At 38.5% G+C, this 27,399-nt stretch overlaps 1 protein-coding gene and 1 long non-coding RNA gene across 4 annotated transcripts in view; one reads left to right on the top strand and one right to left on the bottom strand.

Moving 5' to 3' along the window:
- PRKCE (protein kinase C epsilon) overlaps positions 1 to 27,399 on the bottom strand; it is a 284,066-nt gene that overhangs the window by 40,634 nt on the left and 216,033 nt on the right. The window contains exon 11 of the mRNA XM_063390814.1: positions 12,219 to 12,373. Coding sequence (XP_063246884.1) covers positions 12,219 to 12,373 — 155 coding nt within the window. The remainder of the gene's footprint in view (positions 1 to 12,218; positions 12,374 to 27,399) is intronic.
- Positions 35 to 26,929, top strand: LOC134547164 (uncharacterized). 3 transcript variants are annotated; one of them, XR_010079400.1, is made up of 5 exons: positions 35 to 111; positions 3,492 to 3,547; positions 8,165 to 8,343; positions 18,750 to 18,950; positions 25,085 to 26,929. It is a non-coding gene; the product is annotated as an uncharacterized LOC134547164 (long non-coding RNA). The 3 variants fall into 3 exon arrangements; XR_010079401.1 differs by lacking the exon at positions 25,085 to 26,929 and adding an exon at positions 22,610 to 23,736; XR_010079399.1 differs by lacking the exon at positions 25,085 to 26,929 and adding an exon at positions 22,116 to 23,736.

The following is a 27,399-nucleotide window of genomic DNA, read 5'->3' as shown; positions in this document are numbered from 1 at the left end:
TGTAGGCTCTTCATTTAAAACCTTTTCTAACCCTGCTGTATTTATCAAGGATCAAAACTGCAGCAGTCAACAGCAGTTTAACAGATTTCTGCAGAAATTCTTGTAAAAACTGTGAGTTAAATTTATTTTGTCCTTTAATTTTTTAAAAGCATTATATTATACAGAGGGATTTGTCTGTTCCAAAATTCTGTAGAGTTAACAGTTTTCTATTATGTTTGATGGAAGATCACTGCAGTGGAGGGATTCTGGCAAAATTAGGAAGAATATTATTTGTCTGTAAAGCATGAAGAAGATGCCTGAAAAAATGGGACTTGCTTGCCCTTATATGTTGATCCATGCAATAAAATCCTAATGCTGCTTCTGGACAGAGATAGAATCTGATGGTTCAAAATCCAATTCTTGCTTTGATATGTAATTAAAAAGGGCTATGTATGTTAATGCAGAGAACTATAGTTTATAAGATACTCTTTCAAAATTACAATTGTGTAGCAAAATCAAATTACTTTTGCCCCCAGTGTCTGCCAGAAAGATGCACAAACATTTCTAGACAATCTTCATGTGCAGGAACTTTCAGGTCCAGCATTGTATCCAATGTAGCCGCTGCAGCCTTTCCTATCTCCTCCAGAAAACATACTTGGGAAAGCTAGTTTGGCTGTAGTGCCAACTTATAATGTCACCACTTAAAATCTACTTATACAAGGCACCCCATGGTTTTTAATTAATATGAATGCAATGGAAAGATGACTCATGGGTTACTCATGTGAAATAGAACATGGCATGACTTAAGAAATTTACAGCGTACTCATTTTGCCAACATCAAGGTTAGGAGAGTGCTATCGCAGTTTACCTTCAACTGTAAAGACAGAGAGACTACCAAGAGAAGTCAACAGCCCAGCCCAAAAGCAAGAGAGAGGCACTTCTGAATAAAGATTTGAGAGGCTAAAGTATGATTTTAATCTCTAACATTTGGTACTTACTAGGTAGTCACTGTGTGTAAATACTTCAGTAGGATTATAATATTAACTATTGGTCAGTGTGGGCTGTTCTTGAACAATTTTGTGAATGTGAAAAAAAAAATATTGTGGGCCTAAGGAATTATCTTTGTAACTTCTGCATGCCCAGCCTCTTCCAAGATCTGCTAACCAGACTCTATGTTCTGACAAGATAAGAAATTATCCCATAAAACTTCCAGATAGTTATGTGGGCAGACTGGCAAAGAACTTAATTATACAGCTTATACATACCGTTTAATTAAATTATAATGCACAATAAAGTCTCTTTGCATCCTTCGGACAGCCTTAAACTGAGCACACTGAGTACAATTTAATTCTATTGTAAAATTGCTTTTGTCTTCTGCTGCTGGAAAGAGGTTTACTGTAAATTAGAAATTTTTAAAGAAATAGTCTCATACACCAGATAGCATCTTCTCCACACCCATGTCATGTCACACTCACATTTACGACTTATTTTTATTATGTATTATCACATTTTGAATTCCAACTAAAAATGCATGAAGAAACGAATCTCTGAGAAAGATTATCAAAATTATTTTCAAACAGAATGGGATAGAAGTTGCAGAAGTTGTGCTATATCTCTAAGACATATATATGATATATTAAACTTACCATTGCCCAACCCTGAAACAAATAAAGGAATTAGTTTATAGTTGCTGTAGCCAATTTATAGTATTGTGTTAAGACTTGATAGCATAGCAAAAAAATATTAAGGGGCACTGTGATTGTCAACTCAGACTCATTAAACGATGACACAAAATATTCCATTAGCAATGATACCTTTCCACCCTTTCATCCTTTACTGCACACTCAGCCCCAGACATTAATCCCACTGTTTTCCTACCCTGATAATTCTGTTGCTGTAATTAGGCAAGCATAACTATGTTTGACTGCTTTTTAAATGGATTCTACTACATAAGGTGTGTGAAAAATAAGCCCTACTATTATAAGTGTTATGGGCACAAGTTTTTGATTTTAGTACAATCTCTCCTGGATTTGGTTTATGCAAACAATTGTTTTGCCCCCACAGCACACATATCTGAACCAGGGGAGAAAAGTCTGTAGTGGCAAATGAGCTTTTTCATTAAATTGTCTCTGGTTTTATAAGCTATAGCTCACTAATACCAGTCAATGTTTTGTTGTTATTACTACACAGAGAATTTCCAGGATGACGTTTCAAAATTTCTTCAAACCCTCTTGCTCATGAGCAAAACAACTACTCAATCTGCAGATGTTTTAGAAATTATGGTGAAATCCTCTTCCTCTTGGGACATCCACAGAACCCCTAAACTTTTGTCCTACTTTATGTACAAGCACACCAGTAGCTCTGATCTGGAGTTGACCAAAATATTCCCTTCTTTTTCCCTTGTGAATTTTCAAAAGGTGAAAAGAGAACCTGCCTAAAACCCAGGGCTGTCTGAAGGGTTCCTTTTCCCTCTGCTTGGGGTGTTTCTCAGTGTCTGTGGAAATTACCTTACAGGGTTTTAGCAGAGGCAGCAGAGTGTCTTTAACCTCGTGCAAGGCACACGCTGCTGAGCTGCTGTCTACTTTCTTCACGCACAATCTGAGGATCCTTTTATGCTAGCAGATATTTAAAGACTTTCATATAAATGGGAATCAGAGCCTCCTGATAATAGTTATGGCCTCTCTGGACCCATTACAGATTATCAGCAAATGAACTGGCAGGCATTTGGTATGCCTTTTATATCCTCAGTATACAGTACCATAAACACTTGCTGTCCTCTCACTGGTAGTTAAGTTTACACAGATACACACTCGGACAGTTTCTTAAGTGCCAATTATTTTTGTTCTGCAAGTACTCTGTTAGAGCTCTTTCAGATTTATTGATGTTTGAAAGCTTTTAAATATCCATTACCCACTTAACTGACCATAGAAATTCCATCTGACTCATTATTTGTGTTAGAATATATTTAGGCATTTTTTAAAATGGGTCTTAGACCACAGGATCTCCCTTGGAAACCCTATAATAAATCAAGTAAATACTTGGTAAAGTGCTATAATGTTTATTTGTGCCCACTTAATTTTATACTTTATATTCCATGTTTTGAACATATAAACTGTTCGGGTTATTGTGACCAAGCTTTCTTCAGTTAATTTTTCTGGGTACTGCTTCTGTATTACTGAGTTTCTAACCAAAGTGCACCCACAGTGACTGCTGTACTGGCAGCCTAGTGCTGCCATCCCATCCTCCCCTTCCCTTGAAGGGACAACCATATGCTCTAATACTGGAACATCCTGTGAAGAATACTTTTATGACCGCCACTGTCAAATCTACATGAAAAAAAAATGCACACAACTGCATGTACTGCTTGCATTTAACAGTGACATTTTCTGCGTCTTCATACATCAGGAGAATGAAATTGAAGCCTGGATGAAAAAAGGATACATATGTCAATTCCACTGTTATTTCTGGCCTCTCACATTTATTTGCTCTCTCTCTCTTTGCTTTTTTGTAAGACTGACTACTGGAAACAAATTCTTGAAACAGGAAGCAAGAAGTGAATACCCATGGGGTAGGTACATGGTGAGAAGTGCTGCTTGGGCTTCTCACAAGCCTCTCTTCTCAAAAGCTGGATGTTACAGTAAAAATGTTTTTTTAATCTAAAATATTGTACCCCCATCATAACTGGTCTTGGGGGATGAAAGTTCAGCTTGGTGGTAGGAGTAAATTGTCTGTCCCTGGAGCCATCCATTGCTGGGTAGGTAACAATGCAGAATGCATAAAATCTCCCATCTTGGTAAAAGCTGGCCTTGGCATCACTGCTACTCCTGCTCCACATCTGCCTCCTCCACATGTCCTCAGTGCTGCTGAGATGATGAGGACTCCTAGTTATGATTATTTCTACTGCTGTCTGCTGCTCTGGGGAGCTCCTTGTTCAGGCTCTGTGACACAGTGGCAGCCAAGCAGAGGGGCATGGATTACTGCTGGCACAAGAAGGAATTTATTATCACTCTGGCCTTGTTACCCTTCACCTTTCTGCTCATTTTCAGCTCTGTCAGGGCCACCTCAGCCATTTTGTTCCACTTTCTGATTCCCTTGGTTAGACTGCACCTTGTCTGTCCAAGATCTTTCTGATATAATCCTACCATTATTTATTCTGGTAGCAGTAGAGACTTTGGTGCACTCCCCCAAAATGCTGGGGTTCTTACTGGCTGTATTTCCTCTGTTTTAGTTTTTTAGGCCTATTTAGTTAACCTCCTAGCGAACAATATTATTTCTGTTTTCCTCCATTTGAGTATAAGCTGTCACCTAAACAGACATTTTTAAAATTTTCAAAGGATTCCGTGATAGCTCAGTTATGTCAGCTTTTGGATTGGCTAAATTTTTGTTTTCCACTGCCTTATGCAGTGTTAAGCAAAAGAACATATGGCTTTTAATAACAGTACCTTCTCCAACATGATGATTTGCCCTTTTAAAATAAACATATTTTCTATCTAAGAAGTCAAACCAAGGTCCCAAATCATTCAGGAACCTGCACATATCATGCATATGAACAGTCTCACAGTCAAAATCAGGCTTTGAGTAGTGATCTGCATGCAGGAGTGTTTGCTGGAGCAGCATCTAAGTGATAAGCTCTTATATAGAAAGAAGGTGGATAAAAGAGGGGGTGGGAAGATGGGCAAAGAGAATAAATGTAAATCTTGAGCCAAAAGTAGCAAGGTTCTGGCCAAAACCCAGAAGTAGTATGCAAATGTCTTTACTGAAGGGCACAATTCAAATTTTCTTTTAAGGCTGTTCAGCATTTTTGTCATCACTACTGAAAAAACCCCAACTCAATAGAGTTCCTTACTTGTTGTCATCAAACATTTTGCATTACTTCCCAACTTCACAGCCCAAAAAGCTGATTCTATCCTGGACTGCACCCAAAGTACTGTGGGCAGCAGGACAAGGGAGGGGATTTTACCCTTTACTCCCCTCTGGTAAGTAACCCCATCTGCAGTGCTGCATCCAGCTCTTGGATCCCCAGCACAGGGAAGACATTGACCTGTTGGAGAGAGCCCACAGGAGGCCACCAAGATGATTAGAGTTACGGAGCACCTCTCCTGTGAGGAAAGGCTGAGAGAATCGGGATTGTGCAGCCTGGAAAAGAGAAGGCTTCAGAATGATATAACTGTGGCCTTACAATACCTGAAGGGAGCCTACAAGAAAGATAGAGGGAGACTATTTACAAGAGCATGAACTGACAGGACAAGAGGAAATGGCTTTAAACTGCCAGTGTTCTTAGATATAAGGAAGAAATTCTTTACCATGAAGGCAGTGATTCAGTGGAATGGGTTGCCCAGTGAAGCTGTGGATGCCTCATCCCTGGAAGTGTTTAAGGCCAGGTTGGATGGGGCTCTGAACAATCTGGTCTAGTGGGAGGTGTCCCTGCCTATGGCAGGGGGTTGAAACTAGATGATCTTTAAGCTCCCTTGCAACCCAAATGATTCTATGGTTCCATTATTCAGTGATTCATTGTTGAGTGAAGCATCTCAAGAGCACAACAAAATCTGCTAAAAGCCTATCAACTCAGAACCACATTTGCTGTGCACTTCTCTGCATTATTATGACACTTTGGGAGATGCATTTAATAGCATGCAAAAAGGCAAAGCTTAATGTGACACCCTTAATGTGAATTGTGCAGTCCCAACACCACTGCAACTAGGGTTACAGAAATATTTTTCATTGTTTGAAGACAAACATGACTGAAGGGCACCATAAAATTCAATCCCAAGTTTTGTCTGTTAGCAGCAGAATTACATTTTAGTAATTTACTTTAGATTTTAAATGCATTGTGAAACAGAAAGTATTCTCTTTCTTCTTAGAGATTTTTTTGCAGAGTATGATTTTCTTTGGAGCTAATGTACATGATTCTGCAGAAGCAGCTCTGTGTCTTGACAGTTTAGAAAAACTGATGGGTTTGTTCTGTATCAGTACAGTTCAGTTTCACATGTGCTGTAGCTCTACTGGATTTTTATTTTGTGTATGTTTCTCTGAGTTAAAATCTTCTTATCAAACCCTGAGAGATAAAACACATTTCTTCCTGTTATAAAATAAAGACACAAACATCAATCATCTAAAATCAGTGACATTCACCCAGAAATAAATACAACTATGTTCTGTAATATTTCACTGCTATTATCTGCTGAGAGGCACTGTTGCCCGCCTGCTGAAGGTACCGGAACATGGCTGCCCTCAGAGGAATGTAAACTTGGCATTAACCCTGGCAGATTCCCACTCCCTGCTCACTCTCATTTAACATTAACTCACTCCTATACTGTTATCAGAAGGTAAAGGTCATAGCTTTATTTACACAATACAGCACTATACAAACGGTCATTAAACAAGAAAATCTTGCACCAAATCAACATGAAGCTAAAAAACAATGCTGACCTCTCTACCAAGAACTCCCCCTGGAAGTACCTTGTCATTCCCCAAATAAGGTCGACGGTGCTGGTCTATCCTTCTAAATATTAACTGCCCAGCACTGCCCCCCCACATACCCAACTCCCACGCAACAGCCAACTAAGGACTTTTTGAAGTTCTAAACCCAGGAGAAATTTAGAAAGCATTCTACTGTTGGCAAGACCATGTGGCTCATATCCTATTCCCACAGCCTTTACTCATCCCTCCACAGCTGGAAACCTTGTCAAAGGCTCTCCTATAGGACAGAGCCTTTAGCACAATACATGAGCTGGGCAGATGGCAGGGTGGACTCCCTCGGTCCGAATGCCAGAAGCCTGGGAACCAACTCTCCTTCCTGCTTCTCATCTCCCTCAGCTCCGCTCCTCTCCACCCCAGCCCACTGCCTTTTCCTGCGGGGAAGACATCCTGCTTATTTATGCATTTCATGACTGCTGGCCTGCCTAGATCCAGCAAGAAAAAGTGCAAAGAGGGCAGGAGGCCACTGACTAAAATCCCGTTGGAGTTCATGTTCAGTTTTAGAAGCCAGACCAGGCCGAGCAGACAGAGTGTGGATGAGTGGATGAGTCCAGGGCTCAAACCCGGCCAGGAGCACTGGTCAGGTGCGTGGCTTGGGCACCAGTCCCTGGAGACACTGGCACTCCACACACACCTGCCCAATTCACTCCTTGCTTCCTATTTTTACTGAAGGTGATGGAAATAGTTTGCTGGTCACTTGGGCCAGAAGCAAACTGTAACTTCTCTGTAGCAGACTGCTACAACAGGCAGCTTATGGAGAGGACCTTGTGTTCAGTGTGTTCCTATGCTTAGGTGTGACTGTGCCAGGAGAGGGTACAAGGTCTTGCCTGCTTTCATGGACCATAGCTAAAGCACCAATTAAACCTTTAGCTATTCCAAGTTGCAATAAAGTGATCTTTACATACTTAAATCAAAATGCTCCATGTCTAATTTTGCTTAAAAAAAAAATAAGGAAGAGGGGAATTTTATTTGGCTGCTGCCACTCAGAAATAACACAGTAAGGTAACTTGGGAGAATGATGACTTTTAACATGTTAACCACTGACCATGCAACATTTTCATCAGTGTAAATATAACTCCTCATTGCTCTGCCAAGGTTGCACTGAATCATACAACCACCAATGAAGTCACACTTTATAAATAAATATTCTTATTTCACATAAAAACACACTAATGAAAGTGCTTTTAATTTTAGGTAGTTCTTCTTTCTGAAACACTGGTGTGTGCTGCCCTGATAAACAGGAATGCTGGGAAAACTGATCATCCAAGGAAAACTTCAGTTAGTGTTCAAACAAGTTCTTAGGGTAGCTGGGTACGGAAAAAGCCCGGAGGTGCATCAAGAATTGGCATCAGCATATTTGCATCCACATTTGCCTCAATTCAGTGTTAATAAATCCTTCATCGTGACCAACACATTAATTACAGAGTGCAGAGAGCCTCAGAAAGCTCCAGCAAGTTACAGGCTGGCTTATTACTTCATATTGCTGAGGAACATAATAACTCATAGTTATGAATAAGGACTCCATCATGACCAGGTGCTGCATGATTTGAAGGCAACATCTCACAGATCTTACACTTGAAAGCAAAAAAATTTGCTCCTACTCTAGTCAACCCAAAGCAGGTGACACTAATTTGCCAGTTAAGACATTTTTTATCCTTTCAGGTGAACTGAAACTGTCTACATTCAGTTTTCTTCTTTTGTATTTCAGAGAGAGTACTTGAATGATTCTGGAGGATGACCGAGATCAAGCAACACACAACCACTAAAACAATGCTTACAGAGTTATTTTCTAACTCGTGTACGAACTGGGGACACCGTCGCTTATGTTCGTGAAGAGGAACCCCGTTCTAGTGCTGGCCTTCCTGCCTGGGAGGACAACAGTTCTTTGTAGGTATTTCAGGCCACAGCAGGTCACTTGTGTCACCTCACTTGAACTCCTACACTGAGGGCAAAGACAGACACCCAGGTACTCCTGACCTCAGCCCAGCAACTGCAAGTGGAACAAGAACATGCCATGTTTACATCTATCTGCAGAAAGAGCACAGAAATGTTGAAATTCAACACAATAGGGGAGTACAGAACTGACAGTTACTTAACACATACAGTTCATTGCACTTTCCCTACATGAGAATATAGCCTAATATATTTTATATACACATAATATGTATTAATATACTATGATACACCAGACTCCAGGGGCAGGACATAGTCCACAACCTTTCATCACCAAGTTCAAAATCCAATCCAGCTCACAAGAAAAATCAAAATAAGATTTCTAGTCCTTAATTCCTGAAGCTTGGATACATTTTTTCAAAGTGGTGCAATTGCAATTGCATAACACAAACATGAACAAGTGCCAGAAAATGGGATTGAAACTTCTCTAGTGTCTGATTAACTCTACTTGTATTATCAGGCCCCAGCCTAACATGTGCCTGAATAGCTGAATGCCAGATGAGAGGGAAGGTGGCAGGGATAATGTAAATATTTTTATTAAGCTGTTGAAGTGTTTTTGACACAACAGTAACATCACACCTTTAAAAATGCCACACTAAAAAATATCCTAAAGTTTATCTGTCATACAAGATGCATTCAGTAATTGGAATATCTTTATATATAAAAGTTATGAGGTTCATCTTTATTTCCAACTTAAACTCAATAAGCATAAGGAGGATATACATAAGGAAGAAATATGTAATTCCAATCAGCACACCGGTAATTGGACAAGTCTGGGAACAACTCCTGGGCCAGCTGCAAAGATGTGAACGCAGAGAATAATTTCTGTTGCCAAACAGGGAGCTGGCTTTCTCTTTGAACTTAGGGGAAATGAGGATAAACCAGTTATTATAAAAGATGATCATTTAGTATCATCATAGCACTTTCTAAAAACCTAACCAACAAGCCATGAGCTAAAGCTAGTTATTTACTTCCAAAAATATAACTTTGTTTAGCTCCAAACAAATACTTCCACATACAAGACTGAAAAAAGATCAGAAGGTATAGCAGCTATTTTGAAACCTGCATTTCCATCAAATATCTTAGTTTATTTATATATTCCCCACTTCCCTTGAAGTAGTGCCTATACAAGCAGCATTTCCCACTTTGGAGAATAACCATTAATTTCACACCACAATGTTTTTTCTAGAAATATAATTACACAGAAGACAAGTATTCTTTATTAAAATATCTGAAGGCATGTAAGGTAGTTATGACTGGTAGTTATTCAGGAGCAAAGGTTGTTTCATTTTCTTTTTTTTCTTTCCCTTTCCTTGTTTGCCAGCTACCAAGAGCTTTTGAGATATTAAGAAGTGACTTGATCCTAATGCATTTTTAACACTGTAGTAAATAATGCAGTGAAGAATGGAATAATTAGGCTGAAACTGTTCTGTGCAAGACAACTATTCTTACACATGCTTGACATCAACAAATGCATTCTCCCAAGCTTTGGCATATTGTGAATGAATTGAGGCATTTTCTTGGGACAAAATATTTTAAAATAATTTCTAACTTCTTTCTTCTAGTTGTATTTTACAGCGTAACTGGGATGCTCATTTTACAAATATTTGAACTAGTATCTCACAGTTTAGGAAATGAATTATTCTTAGAGACATAGCTATGTCAAGATCCAAAAGCCTATGTCAAACCAAAATACAACTGTTCGTAATTTCTTCCTATTCTTTCAATATCTTTCTTCCTATCCTTTCAATAGTTTATGCTTTCATTCTACAACTCATGTTCTCATGTGTCTTGTGTCATACACTCAGCACAACACGCCATTTACAAGTTCAGTGTCATACTCCAGCATGCATGTCAGACATGTCAGCACAGCATCTGAATCAGAAGTTGTGAGTACACTGTGAAGTTTAAATTATGAAACATTGTCTCAGAATGACATTTCTCCTGTGATGGAAGCATTCTGCTGATGAAGTCATAGAAATGAAGGCACATGAAGTAATTCAATGCATCCAGATACTACCCAACACTCAGCAGAAGCTACATACAGGACAAGGGAAAAGGGGTAGGAAAGAAAGAGTAAAGACACAGGAGAATGTGTGTTAAGGGATGGGAGCAGTGAAAAATGCAGGTGAATGCACGTCCATATAAAGAGGGAGATGTAATTTTATACCAATTCTTTCTTGCTGGTTCACAGAAATCATTAAAATGACTGCTAATTACAAGGTATCTACCTCCAGTTTCCAGGAGGAGCAAATTAGCTCAAGTATTATGGAAACAAATCCTCAAAATACTTCACTTTTCAGAGTGCCAAGCTTGTCTGTTTCCCTTATGACAGATACTTACAAATCCTGAAGTTGCCACATTCTATTATGTGAATGTACAAATACCCAGCTTTGGAAATAAATGCAGACAATGAATAGGAAATATGATATGGGCAGGAAAGGTAAGAAATGTGTTGGATCTTCAGCACTTGAAAACAAACTCATGTGAACTGTCAGGGCCAAAAGTACAACCCAGTATGCAAACATCATACCAGAATTAATAAAAGATGGAGATTAAGAGCTGCAGCTAGCAAAGAGTTTTATAAAGAAAACTAGATTTTTGATGAAAGGACTTTCAAAGAGATTTCCTTTCCTCAGAAGCTGTGATGTTCTGCTGTTCACTGTGTCTCTGGAAAGGAGACACCTTTGAATCCCTTTGTATGTAGGAAAGCAAATTGCTTCTAATGGAACTTACCACGCAACCCTGGTTGCTAAACATTTAGTATTTCCTTCTCAATATCTAGTACTCTCAACACCTGGCTTTATATGTAGCCAGGAATGTGACAAATTCCATATCCTTATCTTGACGTTTCTGCTCACGAAACCTAAGGCTGCCTGTCCCTGAGATGACTACCTCAAATCAAAACTGATAACCTGAAAGAGGGCAGGAATATCAAGGGAAAAAACAGAGCTCAATTAGATCTGAAGAACTCATGAGTTTTTACTAGACAGGATAGATTTATATTACAAAACCTATTAAGCATGTTGCTTGTGAAAGCCCAAATTTATCTCAAGTAATAATAAACTGTTGAAAACAAATAAAAACAGAGAGGAAGTGTGAAATGACAAGATAAAGGATTTAATAAACACATTAACATCAGGGTGAAATTTTTCAAAGTGAATCTTTACTTTTAATAATATAGCCTATCCCTAAATGCATTCTTCATCCCAGCACAACAATATGCACTTTTTGTGTGTGTGTGCATGGGTGTTGAAGATTAGAGACTGGGGCCAGTGGGGGAGGTTCAAATAGATGCAGGGCACTTGAAAGCAAATCCGAATTGTCTCCAACGAGCCACTTCCTGCTGGTGACTAAGCCTTCACCCAAACAGTCAAGAGGAAGGGGCATAAGCAAAGCGCTGCAAACGACCATCCCGACCATCCCGATTGTATCGGAGTGGAGACAACTAAGACAAACAAACTCAGGAAGTGGCAGGGGGTTAGAAACCGAGAGGAAATCTATGGCACCAAGAGGAAAGTGAAGAGATTGCACCGATCTGCAGAAAGGTCACCTCTGGGTCTCACTGTGCCAAGCTTTTTCAAACCCACTTTATTTGGACTAGAACACAAAACTGGCACACACAGCTGGCGACTGCTGCAGAGGCTATTCAAATGTTAACATTCTCAATGATAAACAGCCAAAAAAAAGTTCTGTGTAAGCAAATTGGAACAAACGCTAATCTAAAACTGGTTGCTAAGAGATGGAGGATTTCAGCCAAAACCATCCTGAAGCCCCAAGAATACTTTATTTTTGATCAAAAAAAGTACCTGTAGATGACGCCATGTTGGTGAAGAAACATGAGTGCTGATGTGACCTCTGCAGCATAAAAGCGAGATCGAGGTTCGTCAAATTTGCGCGAGCGTTGGATTTGAAACATTAGATCTCCTCCATTTACATATTCCATGACGAAAAAGAGGCGGTCCTGAAATTAATTAAACAGTGCTATTTAGCTAATTTCTTTTAGTGACATAAAGGACTGCTTGAAGCTACACTTTAAATGACTGGAGCATTTACATAAAGAAATAAAAGAAACTAATGCTATGATTCTGAAAAAGGAGAAAGCTGACAACCAAAACCCACCAAACCTAAAGAAAATGAGATGAGTCTTAAAGTGAAAAATGAGAAAAAGGCAATCAAAATACTGAATTAAACAACACATACACATAAACCCCCACATATCAACAAATACATATGAAACCCATCATCAAGTTCATATAACAACAGAGATACTTAAGTGATGTTATTTCTTTTCTAATTTAGCCATGAAAACCATAGTTTTAGGCAATTTAGCCATAATAACCCATGAAAAGATAAGTCAATTTTGTCAACTACTGACAGGCTGGACAAATTTCAGTCTTCATTCTTCACTTCTCTCTTACCACTTACTTTGTCTGCAAAGCATCTTCCCGAAATCATATAAAAATGATTGAGAATTGTTAAGCTATAGAAACCAGTGCTGCCAATCTCAAACCCTTATGTTTTTTTAATTGCCTCAAACCCTCATAATGAAATAGGATTACATTATTAAAATACGTATCAGGTTCCTTCTATTTTCTTCTAATGCTTATCACTCCCCCGTTCAAGCTTTCAAGCCTATTTCCATTGGCTAGACTAGAAATGAATGTTCCTTGAGAATAGCAAATGAGATTCTCAGGCAGTCACACCATTAACCCAGTTGAAACAGTCAGAACTGAAAATATCAGTAAACTAAACATGTGCTTGGCATCTTAAACCATTTATTATCTAAACTGGCAATGCAGGTGAAGGCATAAGGAAAGAAATGACACACATCAACTTGATACAATTCAAATCAATTTTTTAAGTATTTCTTACAAATTTTCATATTTTTCCCCAGTCTGTACTAATACCCCTAAATCTTCAGCTTCTTGCCTGTTCACCTTTGGTGAATGCTTACTTCACATTCTCTATTTCCTTACTGTTAATTATCTACAGCTCTATGCACATGAGTTTAGTTAGAGGTTGAGGTAATCCTGATTTGATAGGACACAGACATTTCTTTCCTTAGTCACAAGATTCACAGGTGTGTGAGCAGGGGCCTTCACCCCTCTGCAGCTCTGATGTCACTGCAGTTTGGCTCTAGTTCCTAGTGTCTGGTGTGCTGGGTTGAAAAAAATGACACAAGATGTGACATTGCTTTGGACAAGGGAAAACAACAGAAGAAGGAAGTTAATTAACCTCCCCCAAGTGGATCCAAGCCTGCAGACTACATAGGTTATATATATAAATCCAGAAATTCATAAATGTTTGTCATTTGTCCTTAACCATCTACTCTATGACTCAGAGCACAGTACTCAAAAATACCCTTAAACTTAAGTGTGTGCATTAATGCTGCTCATTAAGTGCCTAAATGTTATACTTATCAGGGATGCTTCCTGGAGGAGGCTAGAAATGTTTGTCTGACTTTTTGCTGATTACAGAAAGAGGATGCAGAAAAAACATTTTGTGCCTTTCCTCCTGTATCTTGGGAACACAGAAATTGCTGGACTGGATGAAATTTGGAAAGCCAGGTGATCTGGTGTTCTTGTTAAAACATTGCTAAGCTTTGGTACATTTTCCAACACTTTTTTTACCATTCCCTAGGAAAGAAAAGCTCCTGAAGAATAGCATCAAATTTTCTGGCTGCATTATACACTCAAAAGAGCACAGATTCACAGCCACACCTTTGCTCTTTTTGTAATGCTCAGTACTGCTGATATGAAATGTTCAAAATCATAATGCAGTCCTTCTGACATTAGTGTAGGGTTTAACTATCACCCTTTTTGCTTCTCCAAGCAAAAATATGAGTCCTTGTGCTGTCTGTCTGATTTATCTTTGGACCCTGTAAGAACTATAGCCTTGCTTTTAAAAGAAAATCTGCTAGTTCTCAGATAGTCTTAGGATTTCAGAAGCTAGAGCTTAAGGGTAACACCAATACAGCCAGGTTTGTGATGAAGTCAGTCAAAAGCAGAGCTGTACTGCTACTGGAACATAACGTAAGAGGATACAAAATCCCTGCAAAGAAGATGTGGGCACAGTCCTTTGTTAGGCTTCTCACTGCTGCACCACAGTATCTCTGAAGAGCATTTTCAAGTGACCCTTTGCAGGTCTTTCCCTAAGATTATCTCACTGGATACAGTTCAGTGCTTCAAGCACAAAACCCATTGGACTGCAGGCTGAGGAGAGCACAACCAACACTTGGCTAAAGTAACTTCTAACGCTTGTGGAAATTGAATTTTCTAATACTGTTATTTTAACCTTTCTAAACTTGAGTGAGATCAACAAGGAAAATGAAGCTGCAATTCCCATTCTGAGCAGCCATACTCATTCCCAATGTTGCTATCATTTTGCTGCACCTATGACAAGTAGAAAACAAACAAAATGCAAAGTGACGGTGCTGTGCCTTACAGCTGTGACTCCCAAATGGTGACCCTCAACTTCTCATTGAGCTGGGAGCTGCTGTTCCCAACAGTGATAACACCAGAAAAAGACTGATTCACACAATTGTATAGATGAGGGCCATTCCCTAACATGTCAAGATAGACTGTTTTTTTCTCATATTAAATACTTCGTGTTTGATCCAAATGCTTTTTGTGACATTCACTAAGTACCTAATTGCCAATTATTAATGTCAGAAATTGTGTTTAGTTAAAGCTTCAAGTTCTTTTATTGTAGTTCAGTCTTTTTTTGGTCATTAACCATTTATTGAAATTGAATTTGAATTTAAACAATTTCAATAAATAATCAAAAATTTAACCTGGACTCTTTAGCAGAGTATCTTGTCACCAGTCTGAACAAAAGATTCAGTAGTATTCTCTGAGCTGGACATTGACACCTATCAATCATCTCTCTCTCTTCTACAGCTTCCTTTTTGTGCACATTCCATTCTTAATTTGAAAGGGTATTTCCAACAGATTCTGCAGCTTACTTGACAATCTCATCAAAAGTATACTAAAAGCAGAATGAACAGCTCAGTAATTGAATTTGTTCTGCTACTGAATTTTTCTGCTACATATCTATATTTCAAGTCACTTTTTCAGCTTTCCTCAGTAAACATTACAGTTTTCTACTGAGAATTCACAGAAAAATAAATAGTTTAAAAGTTCTGTTCTCTGTTTACACTGAGAAAATCTACTAGCAAGGAGTAAACAGTAAGATGTACAACATGCACAGGCACAGCAGAACAGAATTTCAACATCAGAAGGTATCATCTTTTTGATTAAATATATTCGGTCCCTAAGGAAACTACTTTCTTAAAAGCACTCTCTGGTCTTTCTTTTTGGTCGGGACAATGATGTGATCAGCTGAGACACACATTTACTTGAATAGAAGATGCAAGGGAAGAGAAAATATTTTATGAACAGGAGCTGAGATTGACTTTTTTTTTTTAATTTCCATAACCTCAACAACAACAGACACGCTGTTTTGATTTTTGCACTCAAACTTTTTTGTGTGTCTTTCATCAAAAGTTCAAAATACAGGTTCTGAACCCTTTGTCTCCTTTCTTTCTGTCATATTGTAAGCTCAGAGTGACCCAATGAGACCTCTGAGTTGAATGCAGAGAGGATGAAATCCTCCCAAATAGTAGTGAAATCACTGTATTATTCCTGATTATATGTACCTTGCTACCTGTACCACCAGGAGTTATTCAAACGTTGAAGTATGAGAATTATGCATTAAGCAACAATGTGGTGTTTACTCAGATAAGAATGAGATACAAGGTATGACTTTATTATCAATTGTGTTCCAAGAGAAAATTGAATGGATTTAGTTTGGACTGCGTTATTTTTGAACTTTGTTTTCATAACATTTGGGAAGCATGTTTTGATGAATAAAATAAATGTAAAGCAGTCCTGGGAACTCTTTAATTATATAAACTGAAATAAAAGGCAAAACCACAAACAAAGACATTACAGATTAATCCTCTCTTGGCACCTCTAAAGCAAAAAAAGTACTGCAAAGTAAGCTAATATGTTTTCTGAAGTTAAGTAAACTAATATGTTTTTGGAAGTAATTTGATTCTTTTTCAGGGTTTATTTTAGCTCTTAATCATACTGCTTTTCCTTGAATTTCTCAAAAGATATGGTTGAATGAGAATACTTAAAATAACAAATGGAAACAAAAGCAGAGCACAGTGCATGAGTAAGAGATTTTAAAAGAAAACTGGATATGAAATAGGCTAGGAGTTAAAAAAAAAAAAAAGAAAAATAAGAAAGACCTATGTTCAGCTCTGTATTTCCACAGTATTTTCTGACCATAAATGTAACTCTTGTACTGGAATGCACAACGACTGCCTTCATATCTCTTTGATTTGAATCTTACCTCTCAACTTTCTTAACTGAGAGTCTCCTACATGCTTTATGTCATCAACAATGGACACCAAAAGCAATCTTTTTTCTAGACTTTGTCCTTAGCACTAAATGGAGGAGTACATTTACTAGTTAAACAAGGAATTTTGTTTCATCTGTCTCGTTCCATTCCTTTAATTTTGTCCCAATTTAATTTTTCATCCTTCTTGACATTCAAAATAACCATCCCCGATCTACAGTAAATCCTTCTAGTACCTCATGGTTTATTGTGATTACTGCCATTCTCTGATTTTTAGTTTTACTTCTTTTTTGTTTATACCTGACTATGTATTATGTGTACTCCCTGCCACTTTATATTTGCTTGGATTTAGATGTTACAGGTTTCATTGGATAGAGGTTTTACCTTTTTTCTTTTGGAATATTGTACATGTTTTTAACTGGGAAAAGGAGGGGAGATTTCCAGAAACATCAATAGCAATAAAATCTAAGGACATAACAGATTCAATCCAGCTCCTCTTTGTGGAGGTGTGATTAATGACCAAGACCTTCCTACTAGTAAGACCAGATAATCTTGCCAATCAGTTCTGATTTAACAGATGACACTACACAGTCTATTAGTTGTTTAGATGTGGAATAATACCATTGTTAAGGAACAAGCTTCTACGTAAACCCTGTATGAATGGTTAGACATGGAAAGACTTTGATGTATTGTTTACATTAATTATTGTGTAGATCTTAAAAGACTTTTAAAAAATTGCTATCAGTCATTAACCCATCTGTCCTTTGTTTGTTTTCCAGTTAAAATCTCATTAAATTGCAGTCTAAAGACAATCCATTGATAGACATGAAACCATGTACAATTAACGCTTCAATCTGAAGAATACATTTTTTTTCTCTTTCTAACAAGTGCTAACAGCTGGGGGACCCCATATGCAGTTCAACATAGCCTCATTACTGACACATCACAAAACAGAAATAAAGCATGTGATCTGTCTCCCAATTTCAAAACTGAGATGTGCATGGCACAAGTCTGAGAACAAATTTTTTCACTGCTGTATTTTGTCTCCCAGTTCAACTTTTGTAATAGTTAAAATCATTCAGGAAAGGCAGTGAACACGGACTCAAGCAAAATTCACAACTGATAAATCTTAGCAGCGTACTCCAACAACCATTTTTTCCTTCATTTATGTTTTCATAGAATTGGCTGTGAACAAATTCTTCCTGATTCTCACTAGTTCCCTAAACGAAGTTCTTTGTGTGAATACAGATTTTTCTCCCAATTTCAGGAAGTTGCACTTGAACTAGATTTCTTCAGAGGCCCCTGAAAGTATCAAGGAAACCAATCTGTACATCAAATACAGCTAAATGTAAATGTAAAATAGTTCACATTCTAGTAGACTGCTGCTATATAATGGGATATGTTTAGCCACTAAACTTGTTGCAAAACAAAAGTCAAACATATAACTTTTATTGCTCAAGAAGTCAGGTAAATATATCACCTTGGTATGCTCTGTAAGATGATATTTTATTCATGTCTTGCATGTATGGAATTCTTCTTCAACTAATACAAAACTGTGATTACTTAGCTCTATTTAAACAGGATGCTCAAATAGTTTGTTTAAAATTACCTAAAACTACAGCAACTGTCCCACCCCTCAGAACTTAAATAAACATTTCCTGCTTCTGATGGAAATTGCACAGGCATACTGTACACAAAACTATGTGCAAACCTTCAGCACCCTGAGACAAAGACTAGCCAGGACAGCAGATTCATTTTCCACAATCCCAGCATTAGGAGGGACAAATATAAATCCAAGAGAAAAAACAGGTACAACACTAAAGAAAACAACAAGAAGCTCTCTCCTGTTCTTGTGATTCCTTTTTGAAGTTCACAGTAACAATCTCCAACAGGACACTATGACATGTTATCTGTCTCTGATTTCAGTGTTTATACTCGAGGCTAATTGTGTTGTTTTTCCTGTTCTGTACCAGGGCTCTCAAGGAGTTCCAAACAAGAAGGGAACAATTTCTACGAATCCCATATTTCTTGGAATAAATGACCTGTACATGGGAACTGCTATCTTAAATTTCACATGAGATGTCTGCATCTTTCACTTAACACAAAATGTACATGTTCAGATTTTGTATTAGAGGATTTTTGTCAGCCTGACACTCCAAATTTCTCTCAAGCTGGTGAGTACTATTATATTCAGGGCTAGTTGATCAGTTTTACTCAGCTTTGCCCAGTAATTTCAATTTTTTTTTTTCTTGCCCTTGAAAGAATTGCCTCAAAGTTAAAACATAGACCAAAGAGAACTAGAGAACCACACAAAACTGGATAAGGAAGTCTTGCAATGTCATCTAGCTTATCCCATAGCTGACAAGCAGGATCAGCTGTACCTCAGCTAAGGGGAATTAACCTTTTCAGTGCTGCAAGGCAGTTTCTGGACACTATAAGCCAGAGATCTGAAACTGTGAACCTGAACAGCCCTGCTGAATTTGGCCCACAAAGACCTAGAAGTAGGAGCCTCTGCTAATCTGGTCTGCCAGAGGGCAAATGGGTTTGTCTGCATTCCACTGCAGTGGAGTCTCGTTTCTGCCAGAAATACCCTGCTCCATTCTCAGTCCTCCTGTCACCAGCAAAAGCCAGTAGTGAATGATATTCCTTGAACATACTCTGCCTCGCAGGTCAAAAAATTGTATCAGCTACTGAAAATAAACTGACCTTCTCTTAAAAATCACCGCTGATAAGCACTCCTTCACCTCCTCTGGCAGTCTGTTTCAGTACTCGCAGAAGATACCTCTGGGAACCTTTTCACTGCTGCAAATCACTTGCATTACTTCTTATTCTAATCTTACTCAAAGTATCAGTTCCTAGCTGTGCTGGAAGTTATACAATACCTTTAGAGAAACAGTTCTGTGCTTTCCGCCCTTGTTTCTTTTAAGAAGAAATGGTTACTGTTCTGTCTTGATCTTACAAAATTGAATACAGAATATTTCTACTCTGTTTGTAGAGACCTCAGATATTATGTTGAGAGCCTGTGGTATAAAAGGCACTTCTAAAACCTTGAAAATGGTTTCAGAAATAGCTGGCCTTTTTTGAGACACTCAAAAATCCCTCTGTACCCCATCATATCATACCATTGTGAATGGCCAGAGGAAGCTACGAATCAAATGCAATTAGTTTTCAAACAGCGCTTTCAGAATCAGTACAAAGATTGTCAAATCCTTTACAGTGTATTACTGTAAAGATCTGCCTTGCAGCATGGACTCAGCTATAATGTGAGTTGCTGGAAAGGGTTTTTAAGCAAGAAGTTTTTCTGAGATTTCTGTATGGCTGGTATGTTGCTTTTGTCATGGGAGATTTATGTTGTCTTCTTATGTAATATCTATGGATACTGGAACAAAATGGGGTTCTTAACATGTTTTTCATGCCCATGACACATCCCATAGTACTGTTCAACAAGGGAAACGTGGCTAGTGTTATATATCTTGAGATAAATTGGCTGGCCTGGGTGAGGGACTTACTATGTGCAAGCAGTAGGTCACAGAACCATGGAAGTAACAAGTTAATGATTCAAAGCAGGAAATGTTATCCAGGACCTCACCTACTCTTTGCAAAAAGTTCAAGGGACCATTAAATTTTACCTGGACCAGCACTCAAGATGGAAGTTGATTTATGGCAGTTCCAAAGACATATCCAGCAATACTCTAAAACTGTCCAAAGTGAAGACAGCTTGTCCTGAACTCACTGAGAGTGAAAAAATGTGCCCTTTGTTTATCATCCCAGCACTAACACTTCTAGGAAAGTGTACTTGAATGTTTCAATTATTGAAAGACTCTAATCCCACATTACTGTGGCAAGCAAAATTCACTGACATTGGCATCACTTTTGAAATGTACAGGTCTTCAACTGTACCATAAATGCTGGACTATGAGAAAACATGGTTATGAATAAACCCTATACCCTAGACTCTGCAACCAGCAACCATACATAGCTCAGAATCACAGACGAAATGTACCTCCCTCACACAGACCTTTTTCCTGTGCAATTTGTGAACACCTGATCTTGAATACAATCTTCCTAATGTTTTTTCAGATAATGAATTTTGTTAGATTACTATCAGGACCAAATCTACTATGCATTGGATTATCTGGTGTATCAGGCTCATCTAGCTCTAGTAAAAAGAAAATACCATCCAAAATTTAATTAATCCTGTTTTTTAAAAAAGATGAAATTTAGAGTAATTCAATGTTGCACAGAAACAGCAGGTGGAGAGTTGCTGTTAGCCTGCTCTCCTCCATAGAGCTCTCATTTTACTCACTGAAAGTATGACATAAAATTCTACCTCTGAGTTGCCTGAATAGACAAAATTTCATATTAAGACCCTAAAATATTATCATGTGAGAGAAAAAATGTTCATTTTTTACTTCCTTCCTCCTTTAAATTAAGAATTACAATTTTGGAGTTTGTTCTTCTTGGTCACTGATGGATATTATACCTCCTCATCACATGAATGTTTTTTATGTGACACCTATAATATAATTTCTCATTTTCTGACACAGTACCTACAGAGCTTAGTGGTAAGACTCTCTTTAGCTCAAATGGAGTTGAGATCAGGATTAAATTTTTAATACTGTAATATGTGGAATTCATTAGACAAGGGCATGCAATGAAAATGCTGAACAAATTATGTGCATTTGCATTTCATCAGTTCAATCCCCTACCTTCTAACCTCAGAAATGAACAAAAAGACTTCTAAATTTGGGAAGTTCCTCAACCCCAAATTACCCTGGATGGATATGTTGTCACTGGGTTTTTCTGGGAGCTGGGGAAAACCTTCCGGTGCGCCTGCCCCCAGCTGCAGTGTTGAGCTCAGGGAAGGGGCACTCCCTGGGCAGCAACCCTGCTCCCTGCCTGCCCCCTGAAAGCCCGGGCAAGCTCCAAGAGCAAGGACTCCAGAAGGGTCCCAGCTGATGTAATACAGTTCTTGTGCCCTTCCTCTCATATAAGGGAGAAACACAACTGGAATCCTCTGCAGAAATGGCATGTTTTGTAGTTCTAGTCACTTCAAAAGGGGTATCAAGTAGGAAAAGCTTCTCAGGCTATTTCCCTAATACCTTCATTTGATGACAGATAAGCTGTGAAAAGCGCCTTTTATGAAATTCTTTGATCTCATCTTCTTTTGCTGTTGTTTGGAAAAAAGAACTGTTCTGGTGAGATAATTTTAAAGACCTCTCATTTAATGGCCTGATGCACATGGCACAAAATTATATCAAGCCTGTAAAATGTCATTACGCAGAAAATGTTACAATGTGCAGGGAGCTATTAATATTCCTTTGTTCTGATTCTTACAGGAAAAATACAAATACTGTCTTCCAAACAGAACTAACTATAAAGTTTTTGAAGCCACGTCACAACTTCTAAGAACAACTTTTAACCTGTTTATATTCTACCAAGGAGATTAGAGATGGCACATGTCCTATGTGACTCCTCAGTTCCTAGGCTGGCTCTGGTACCTTCCTTGTCTTTGCAATTCCTGTTTTCTTATGCTGTTTGGGCATCTAGTTTATGTGTTTGAACACACAGGGAAACACATGAGATGCTACAAAACTCTGGGGAATGTAGCCAGTTGGTCCAGCAGCAGTGATATCAGAAGGGAAAGGAACCCAGTTAAGGAAGATAATGAAAATGGCAGGACAAAGTACTCATCTGGCAATGAGTTTCTCAGAAATTATTCTAGTATTGAAAAAAACAAACCCAAAAAAACCCAACCAGAAGTAATCAGCTGTGTGGGCATGTTCTTATATCACAGTCATGATACACTGGCAACATTGCTCTTTATTTCTAGGAATGCAATCAGCTGACTGAAAGGCAGAAGTTGTCTTCTCAGATGCAACTGCCAATTGTGATTCTGAAGAACCTGAACCAAAATGGGCAGACTACAGCAGAAGCACATAAGGATGTTTTATATTTAAGTTTCTCAGTTTACATTTTCAGAATTTGTTACAAAAGAAAGCATAAAAGTATAGGTATTTCCTCTCTCCCCATGCATGAACAAGTTCTTGCCATTGCACCAGACTGTGAAAGAAGAGTTTTCTTGCATTCCAGAATTTAGCACTGGGAAAACCGGCTCCTTTTCCCAGCTCAGAATTCTACTTGCCCATGAACAGAGTATTGGACAGTGCAGGGTGAAAGAAGGAAAGCAAACAGGTGCAAAAAGTTAGTCAAACATTTGTTATGTTATCCTGTAAGTTCACTTGCCTAATAGGAGCTTGATATGAACACTAGGGCATTTTTTAAGAAAGGAGTAAAGCAGAATTCTCCAACAGCTTTCAAACTTCTTTCCCTGTAATGTGAGAATGAGTGTTGGAAAAACTGTGCTGCAGCAGGGCCAGCTTCTTTACATACTGCCTAGATATTCCATTTATGATGCTCTATGTGTTATAGACATTTGCTACCAGATATTCTTTAGTGTTTTTAAATTGTTATTTCTTCTTAAGTAAAAAAGAGGGATGGTGAAAAGACTGGTACTTCCTCCACAGATAAATTTCATTTTTTCTGAAAAAGAGTAACCAAATGAAACTAGGAAAACAAACTAAGAGCATTAAGAGAGGGCTTTTACCAATTTCACATCATGAGCTTATTCTGATAATTTCACAGTCTGTACAAGTCACTAATAATTAATGTTTCCATCAGACTGCTCCTTTGCATGTTCCTCATACCTCCTTACTCCTCAATCACTTTGCATTAAGGAAAAAAAACCCCCATGATTATTCACTGATGCACCCAGAAGAACACTGTATTTTATATTCAGCAATTTTACACAAGTCACAGCACAATAAAACATTCTCCAGCCTTGTTTTAGGACTTGATGGACTTGATTTTCTAACTTTTGTACATTAGACCAAGCCACTGACTCCTACGGGACCCTTTGTGAGATTAAGTGTTAAGGAATTGACTTACACTTTTAGAAAGTTTGTGATGGGGGTGGACAGGGAATCCTGTGCTCCTTTCAAAAGAAGGAGATGAATGAAGTCTTTGGCAACATAGAGATACTCAGTACAGAGAAACAGCTCTTCTGTATTATGTGAAGCGTTTCAGTAATGTTCCCACGTACTTAAAAACGAAGGTCAGCCAGTGACAACAGTTAGTCCTAGCTTGACAACACAGCAAGAAACTTGTATTGCACTGTGATCATCCAGATGGAAAATTTCTATGAGATACTGTCATATCAGTTCACAAACCATGCCCTGGATGCCAGAAATAACTAAAAGTCTAGAGCTTACTTGAACATGATGTTCTGAATAGAAAAAGTAGTTGCATTTGTACTAACAAAACCTTCCTGAGGATTTTAAGTTCCTTAAAATGAGACATTAACATTGAGTAACTGTGTCTCTGCTCACACGAAAAAAAACCCAGCAGAGTTTGTTTTGCTGTTCTTACCAAAGACACTTTCATTTTGGGAACTTGGCTAAGCCAAAACAAAATAATTATGACAGCCAAAATAAAAATGTTGCTTTTCTGATATTAGTTAACATATGTTTCCATCCTGAAATGTCTAATTCCAGATTTTTATTCAGGACCCCTCTTTTCTTATAAGTATTGACTCAGTATCTGACAGGTACATTATCGTGCTGATGCTTAATTCCTCAAACTCAAGCTCAGTTCTTTACACTGGATGTATTAAAAAAAATTCATCACAAATATATATTACTAATTGTCATAAAATGCCATAGCAAGACTAACTTTCTGCTGATACTGCACTCAGTAATACAGATTGAAACCTTCTCTGCACCAGGACTTGGTGCTATGCCAAGAAGGGATAGAATTAGGATGTATAGGGAGAAAAAGCACAGCAAATAGACAAAGAAACATTAGAAAAAGTGTTTGCAGGGTATCTGCCACCTAACCTGAGTGAGTTGCAGCCTTTGCTGAATGCTGGAGCCACTGATGAAGCCTCAGGAACCAACTTCCTTTACTAAGCTCCAGGGGTTGCATGTTAAACCTGGCTTTTTACAGATGCCCAGCTTGCTTCCCACTGAGCAAGCTTCAGCACACTGACTGCAGCAATGGAAGAAGAGTTACTCATCACAGTCTGGAACTGTAACCTTCGTTGAGACAGGATAACACAAAGCTATCACTGAATCAGGCCATTTAGAAAGAGAGAAGCTAAAAGTTCCTAATTTCACAGCAAGTGCAAGGCCAGACATAAAACTATTCTCTGTCTCCTCATGCATCACCTTTTTTATTCCTAGGTTGTCCTAGGTTACTGTTAACAGAAGTTTTGTTAAATGATGATGATAATATGTCATTGTTTCTCAAGTTTTTCAGTGCGCTTCCTGAAACCTTGCTGTGGAAACATGACAACATCAAAATTCCCTTGTCATGGGGGATGGAAGTCAGCATGAAGAGCAGCTCACAGACACAGCTTCTACCCTGAGTAAATGCTCTAAGCAAATCCCTGTACAGCCTCTGTTGCTAAGCAGAAAGCAGATAACCTGCTCTGCTAGAGAGCGACTGCCAGAGACAGAAACTTAACCTTCATATGCTCTCTCCTGCGCCTCTTGTACACACCACTGTTCCACCCACAGACTCAGTGTTTCATGCTCTGATTGGATCTCATGCGGGAGAAAACCACGCAACACAAAGGGAGAATGAAATTATGACAATGAATAAAGACTAACAAAGTTAACGTTAAACATGATTAATAAAACTCAAATAGATGTGTCTACTTCAAAACAACTAATATACGGCCAGCTTCTCTTACTCATCCAGAGAATGGTAAGAGACCCAAAATAAAGAGTGCTACCATATGAACTGGTACAAAGATATGAGGACCATGACAGACTACCTCAATAAAGGACCCTGAGCTAACCCAAGCCCTGTTATCTTCTGGAGCCTCCAATGTAGCATTTATATTCTTCTTGCACTTACAGAATTGCTAATGATAGAGTTCAGGGCTCTGAGGGCACTGTCAGGCCACAGTGGTCCTGTCTAGTCTTCCCTGGGGAGGGACATCCCTTTAACACTGCATTTTGGACCAGCCAGGGCTGTAGGTGTGCACCTCTGGCTCTTAAGTGACCCTGGCCCTTTTTCATTCCCTCACCCTGCTGGGGGCTGTCAGTGGACACCCTGACCAACAGACAGCTGTGCTTGTCACATCTGGACCTGTAGCTAGGTCTGCATTAGCTGGTGAGAGTGGCCTCTGCTGGGTCACTCTCAGCCCCCCAGTGCTCAGGCTAGCTCTTACTCTCACTGACAGTCTGCTGTTATTTCCAGAGGCATGAACAAGTTTAAACCAAGGGTGATTAAGTTTATACACTCAAAAGAAGGCAACTGATGTTGGCACAATATGATGTCCAGAAATTTCAGGTACAAGAAGATTTTCTCTCTGAAGCAAAGGTGGTTCCCTACATGACTTAATCACTAGCCAAGCTGCTGCTGGGGAAGACAGTGGAGGCATAGATAGATTACTGTGTAGGTGGCAAGTCCCTTTGAGGTTACAGATGAGGACTTTGGTCTGGATTGAGTAAGGCTGATCTCCTCCTAAGACTCAGTAAAATGTTAGTAGCTTTTAAAAACAGATCAGCAAGTTTCCTCTGAAGCAGAGAGCAGGGACACATACAGTAAGGGATGCCATGAGGACATCACCAACAGTCACTGACCTCTGACTTGGGCAAAGCTTTTGTGAGATCAGATTTGCACCTGCTGCTTGGATCAGTGTACGTATGGAGGCTTTGGGCTGCATACATTCACTGGGCAACTTCAGGGCATACTGAAGCATGGTTAACTGAAAACATCAATGCTGTAAATACATGCTTGTATGTGGAAATAATTGCACCTTTTGAATATACACTTGTTTTATTTATGAGGTCTCCAAATTGATTTAAGTTTGCTAGCTGCTCAATGAATTTCTGTCTTACTTTGGAGGAAAAGTCTTTTGATACACAGCAAACACAGACTTCAACTTATCTACTGTGTCTATAGTCTTTTTAAATTATCTAGAAAACTGCTTCTTTGATTTGTTCTTTGGCTGGTTAAAGGTTAAAAAGCTTTAAAGAACACAGCATTTATTGCAACATCAAAGATGATTACAGAATAGCCTGGCAGTTTACTTCTCTGCAGAATGCCCATAAAAAAGAAAGATGTGTGCATCAGGAATCTGCAGAATGTGTTGCACTATAAGATAAACTGAAAAAGGAATGTGTATGTGCATGAATGCAGTAAAGTTCCTATTTTGACATTTACTGAAATAGCTTAAGTGGTACCACTTCTTTTGCAAATCTAGAAGGAAAGATGCTTTTGAAAAATACTTAAAGAGATGACAGAATGGATTGAAGTCAGAAAAGTTTCATTCCAGGTTAAACAGAAGATGTAGCATGCTTTGAATCACAAGAGAAAGAAAACACAAGGTGGAAACATTCAATTTATATTAGACTCTTGCCATTTCTACACAATCAAATCAAATTCTATCACAAAATTTTCAACCATCTGGTGCCACTACAAGCGGAGAATGCAACCAAACAGATGGGACAAACTAACCTCAGAATCTGTCCGTGGTTCATGAAGTTTACAAACATACCCTGCTCAACAATTTCAGTAAATAATAGAATTGAAGTCCCCTCAAAACTACCTTTT

The sequence above is a fragment of the Prinia subflava genome, chromosome 2 (genome assembly GCF_021018805.1).
Source record: "Prinia subflava isolate CZ2003 ecotype Zambia chromosome 2, Cam_Psub_1.2, whole genome shotgun sequence".
NCBI lineage: Eukaryota > Metazoa > Chordata > Aves > Passeriformes > Cisticolidae > Prinia > Prinia subflava.
The sequence above is the reverse complement of the archived record's forward strand: the minus strand, read 5'-3'. Positions and strand labels throughout refer to the sequence as shown.